Source organism: Castor canadensis, chromosome 2 (assembly GCF_047511655.1).
Source record: "Castor canadensis chromosome 2, mCasCan1.hap1v2, whole genome shotgun sequence".
NCBI lineage: Eukaryota > Metazoa > Chordata > Mammalia > Rodentia > Castoridae > Castor > Castor canadensis.
In genome coordinates, this window is record NC_133387.1 from 145715605 (window position 1) to 145721604 (window position 6000).

Sequence of the window (6000 nt, forward strand, 5' to 3'; positions counted from 1 at the left end):
CTTAGGTTACTTTTGCATGGTTAATAATACAAATGAATGAGCATTCCTCAAATGCCGGGCTTCAGCATAGTACTGTGTATACAGCAGATAGTTGGTTGAGTATTTACACACTGTTCTTTCTTGAAATGTTCAAATCTGATAATGTTTACTCCAATATTCATTTGTACAATCTTAATTTTCATTAAAAGCGAATTGATGTAATTTTTTTTCAAAGCATACTTTTCCTAACAAGTAAGACATTTCTGTCCTTTCTACCACTGGTAAGCTCCTTCACCTCTTAATAGCAAAAGCCAGTAGTGAGACAGAAACCCAATCAGTTCTGCACATCCATCATCTATACCTCCCAATGGAAAGAGCAAATTGGTTGATTATTTATACATATACTGAAGATAATCAAGACCAGAAAACCGACAGGCTTGGAATTATTTAACTTGCCTTTCTGAAGACAATTTCATCAGTTTCAAGTAACAGGAAAGGAAGAAACTACCTTCTTTATGGAATCAGAAACAGTGTTGGGACACAATCACCATAGCTAGCTTCAGTACTGACAAGCAAAAAGCACCCTAGGTCTTTTGTAAAATGGGTACAGAAGACTAGCTGAATTCAGGGTGGGTAGCTTTGTTAACCAACTAATCAAAATATGATAGCCAAGTGATGTCTGTAATTTTAAGGGAAAATGAAAATCATGGACTTATGGGTAAGGTAAACTCTAAAGATAAGAGCTCCGTAGTAAATGTTTCCTGCTACAGCTGGAGGAACAATAACTATTTCTCAGATACAGCTCATAAACTGCATGACCTAGAACAAAACTGAACTGCTGAGTTCTCCGCCAGAGGCCAGAAATCAGGACTACCATGCCATTACAATGTAAGCCTTGTGATCGCCATACTTTGCTCACTGCACGGCGATGGAAACATTCATCACCTAGTGTCTAGATGTTTAATTGACATCACAATTAATAAAAAAGTAAAACAAAATTATTCAATTTGAGTTTAAACTAGAATTTAGAAAACATCAAACATGGACCACATAAATAATTCTTAAAGAGTATAATTCTAAACCTAAAATGTGCCAGATTCAGAAGTTTGTATGCCTTACAGGATTGAATAAAGACAAGGAACTCCAACCCCAGCATGATGGCCTCCAAGGTCTGGTAATAAATCCAGGAATATACAGTTTCCCTGTCACTTAGCTTCTCTCTCCATAACATGGGTAGAACAATGATGTATCTTACAGGACTGTTTTAAGAAAAGCTTTAAAACATTTTTTCCTATAATTAAAGTTACACAAATAATAACAGCAATTAGTATAACTAATTCCTTAAAAATCTATGATTGTGTTTGAATAGAGTAACAGAAAACTTTCTACCAAAAAACATTAGGACTTTTGAATTTCTAGGCAAAAGTTTATTATCTATGTTGTAGCCTAACCTGTAGGTATAATCTATTTTTTTCCCCCAGTACTGAAAATTGAACCCAAGGCCAGCAAGTGTGCTACTAACTGAACTACATCGCCAGCCCTGATCTGACCTATTCTTAAATATAACTAGTGACAAACAGCCAGAAGAGATCACAAATATATTTTCTATCCTATTTTTTCCATTCTAATTCCACAATGGTTTCAAGTAAACCTTTAGAGAGGCAAAGAAAAAAAATACATGGTAAATCTTTTTGTTGTTCTTTAAACTACAAATTTTCATATGTATTTTTTTAAACCATGAAGACACTGAGAGATATGAGGAAGAGAAAACTTGCTTTGATAATTTTTTTTAAATAACCAAAAAGGGGTATAATGTAAATCAAAGAAGTCTGTAGTTAGGATGGGTTTCTAGTTTTGTTTTAGGTTGCCAACATGAGTATTCCTTTAGAAAAAAGACATGAGTAGCCAAGTATGGTGGCACACACCCTGTAACCACAGCACTCAGGAGGCTAAGACAGGAGTACTGCAAGTGTGAAGACAGACTGGGCTGCAGAGCAAAACCCTGGCTCAAAAAGCCAAAAACAAGAAAAAAAAGGTGGGTTTGCTGGTTTTCCTTCTTTGTAGAAAACGCTTATTTTAAAATTCCACTATTTAGAAAATACTAATACCATTCTTACGGCATACTCAGTATTAAAACATGTCTACAATACATTTCTTTTCAAGAGGGGAAGATGAGAAACAGAGAGACCTGTTCAACCTGGAGACATAAGTAGATTTCGTAACAGTATTTACACAAACAAAACACTACCAGGTTAGCAATATCTTTGTTTTCTAGAGTTAAAAAATAACGTATTTCTAACTTTTTTATGTGTGTGGGAAGGGCTACTGCTTGTTCCATGCCTCCAGTCCATTTTGCTCAGGTTATTTTGGAGATGGGGAATCTCACCAACTATCTGCCCAGGCTGGTCTCAAACCACAATCTCAGCCTTTCAAGTAGCTAGGGTTACAGGCCTGAGATGCCAGTGCCTTGCAACACTTCCAATTCTTAAAAAGTAGTTTCCAGGGCTGGCCGGGTAGCTCAAGTGATACAGTGCCTGCCTAGCAGGTGTAAGGTCCTCGAGTTCAAACCTCTGAACCACTCCCCTCAAAAAAGTTTCCAATTTCATTAAGTACCAAGGTTTCAACTTTGAACATTTATTTTTTTCAAACACGCATTTAATGCTGGCAATTACAGTGGAATACTTTTATCAAATAGCATTTTAATTTAATAAACAGAATACATTAATTGTGAGCTGTGATAATAAATAACTCATTGTCCAGTTGAAGGCCTGCATTGCATACAGTATTTATATCTGTAGAGTAGGACAAGTGCAGACTTGTTTGCAATCTGCAAGCCCAGTAATTTAGAAACTATGATCGACCTAAATGCAAAACCCATTGAATAACTTTTAAATGCCACATTTCTTCTGAACCTCATTTTAAATTCTTAATAAGATCAGTACCAAAGGATGATATGAGAAGTAGTACAACACTGATAGCTCTGAAGACGTTATCAGGTGATAAAAACAAACAAACTGGTGAGAGCTATTATTGCCTCAAAAACCATGAAATAAGATACTTAAGGAAGTGTAATTATATTTATCAAAATGACTTAGTTTAGTACATATGCACTATTTCTTAGGAGAAGATGGTAGCATCTTTATTTTACATCTTCACTTGATGATAATATGAACCCATCCTGTGGGACAGGGGTTAGGAGACTACGTTTGAAATACACCCACTAATGCTTGTTACCTACTACTATTGTTCATCCTCAAGTTTTAAGTATAAAGGCACAATTTCTGCAAATCAAACTTATACAGTTGAAAATTAAATGCTAGTATGTGCGCCATTATAAATTTAAAATAGACAAAATGGCATATTTTAGGAATAAGGTGTTTGTTCTTCATTACTTTCTCAGAGCAAGTACCAAAAATTGAATTACACTCTACTTGACAAGTTTTTCTCATGTTAAAGTCAGCAAAGTTGAATTGTAATGGATGTGTAAATATCAATTATCAATGAACAAATAATTAAATCACAATTTACTAAAAAAAAAAGCACTTTCATTGTTCAAGCCACTTCACTTAGTGCCTATAGAAGTCACTCATTTTAAAATTATTAAGTGAAGATTCTTCTCTCTTTATTTTCTCATAATAAATTAAAATACACCTTACTAACTGAACTTTTAAAATCCTTTCTTAAAGATTTTCGGCCTTAAACTTGAATGTCCCTCATCAGAACGTAAAAATCAACGTGTTTACTTCAATTTAATGATGTCAGGGACCCTAAGTTACATTATATAGGAGTAAAAACACAAGCTGGTTTTGTGAAAACCTACATGATAAAAGGGAAATAAACCACCTTTTCACTTAAATTACACACTTAAAAAGGGGTTCCTGAAGACACCCAGTGAAGAATAAAGCTTCCTCTCTCATTCCTATTCTTCCTGTCTCTCACATACACTACACTATTCGACCTATTAAGGTTGCCACATGACTATTAATCAAAGTCAAAAAAATTCTCCTTTAAAATAGTTAGACTTCATTTTAAAATAAAAACTGAAAGAAAGGTATTCCCGTGCCAACCACTGTACAGTATGAGACTAGTAAAGCCTGCACTGACCTACTTCATATCAGCAACATGACATGGATGCATGCCAAGAAAATAATGACAATTACTACATAGCAAATCTTAATTTTGTATTTAAAATTGGTCACTGTTTTTAAATGTGCAAATACTGTGCACGCAATGCCAGTTGCTTTATGATACATTTGTTTTTAAACTGCAATATGAAAGTACTTTTCATATTTTAAAAATCACAGTCAATTACGGACCTGCAGGATTCATGTTCAAAATCAAGGCTTTTTTTTTTAACATCACGTTTAATTTCTATTTTAAAACTTCTATTAAAAGCAATCTCTTAGACCAAATTACAAATACTGTTTTTCCATTTTAAAAATAGGGTACACATTTTTTTTTAGAAATGCCAGTTAATCCTACAATTCAAGTTCACGTTCAAAAAATATTTACAATGGCTCTAACAGAGGATGAGGATGGTCTTAACCTAGTGCATTTAATTATTAAGATTACCACCAATTTTGAAGAGTTCAACCTAATGCTAAAATATTGAAAATTCTCATACAAGAATAGCAAAGGATATTTTCTCTATGTTGTCTTTTTTAAAATTACACAAAATGGCAATGCATTTATTTGATTCCTGATTTTTTTTAATTAAAAGAATCACCTTACAGTCTAAACTACCACCTTAAAATATTTCATACTAAAGAAGCAATTGCTTCACCATCAATGCCAAGCATGAACTCCTAGAAGGGAAATAACCACACAAAAACAGCAGCTAACCCAACCGAAAGGAAGACACACATTAGGTTTTTGTGCTGCACGTTAAATATTCTTACGCACAATGTCTTGTTTGGTGAAAATCAACAATACAGTTCTTCCTCCCTCTTCCACTACAAAAAAGGAGTAAACACATTTACCATTTCCAATTTCAAATGCCTGCTACCATCCTGCCATGACTTAATTTTGACCCCTAATTCCTCTTACCCTAAGGGGGAGGGAGGCACAAATAACTTGCCCTTAAAATCGAGGAGGGGCTACAAGCCATTTTTTGGCTGAAGAAGAGAGACCTGGGTAGATCCATTCTCCCCTGCAACTCCCTTCGGGGGGAGGGGGAATCCTACAAATATGCAGCTGGGGGACTGTGGCACCCCACATTGAATGCATGCATCTGCCTGCCGGGGCTCGGCTCCCAGCCCCCCAACCCTTTGCAGCAGCAGGAGCGCACGCTGCCCGGGCTCTTCTGCCCTGGCCATGGAGGATCCTCTTACCAGATGGAGTTCTTGATCTTGTGTTGCAGCGCGCTGGCCTCGCTCCCTGGCAGCCCGGGCACCAGGGCGGGCAGAGCCACCCCCGAGCTGGGGGCGCCAGGGGGAGGTTGTTGATGGGCTTCGGGCTGCGGTGGCGGCGGCTGTTGTCGTTCCTCTGCCATCGCTGCTGGAGGGGGTGGGGGGCAGGGAAGATGGGGGCGCGGGGGAGGGGGAGGGAAGACACACCGGGGAGGGGAGGGCGAGAGGGGGAGGGAGGGAGAGGGGAGGAGGACGAGGAGGAGGAGGAGGAGGAGGAGGAGGAGGAAGGAAGCTGGGTGAGCTAGGCCTATACCCCAGGGCTCGAGTGAGTGGCTTTCGCTTGCCGCCTGGGGGACATCACCCGGGAGACCGAGCGCTTCACCGCGGCAGAGGCATGGCGGCGCCCCTCAGCCCCCCGCCGCCGCCGCCGCCGCCTCCTCCCGTCAGCGGCCGGGGCTGGGGGGGGTTGGGGGCGTCTGAAGATGAGGTGCTCCCCCCCCACTACCACCACCACCACCCCCGAGTCCACGGGGACGGTGGCTCAGGGACTTGGCGGCTCGGCCTTCCTTTTCTCGTCCCCACGCTGCTGCAGCCTTAGATCCGCTCCACGCCACTCCCCACGCCGCCGCCGCCGCTCGCTCCCGGCCCCGCCGCCGCCGCCGCCGCCGCCGCG

General features: G+C 39.8%; 1 protein-coding gene across 1 annotated transcript in view; it reads right to left on the reverse strand.

Annotated features, from left to right (window-relative positions):
* Rfx7 (regulatory factor X7) overlaps positions 1-5498 on the reverse strand; it is a 98076-nt gene extending 92578 nt beyond the window's left edge. Inside the window, exon 1 of the mRNA XM_074066009.1 lies at positions 5310-5498. Coding sequence (XP_073922110.1) covers positions 5310-5470 — 161 coding nt within the window. The 5' untranslated portion in view covers positions 5471-5498. The remainder of the gene's footprint in view (positions 1-5309) is intronic.
* Positions 5499-6000: the final 502 nt, after the last annotated feature.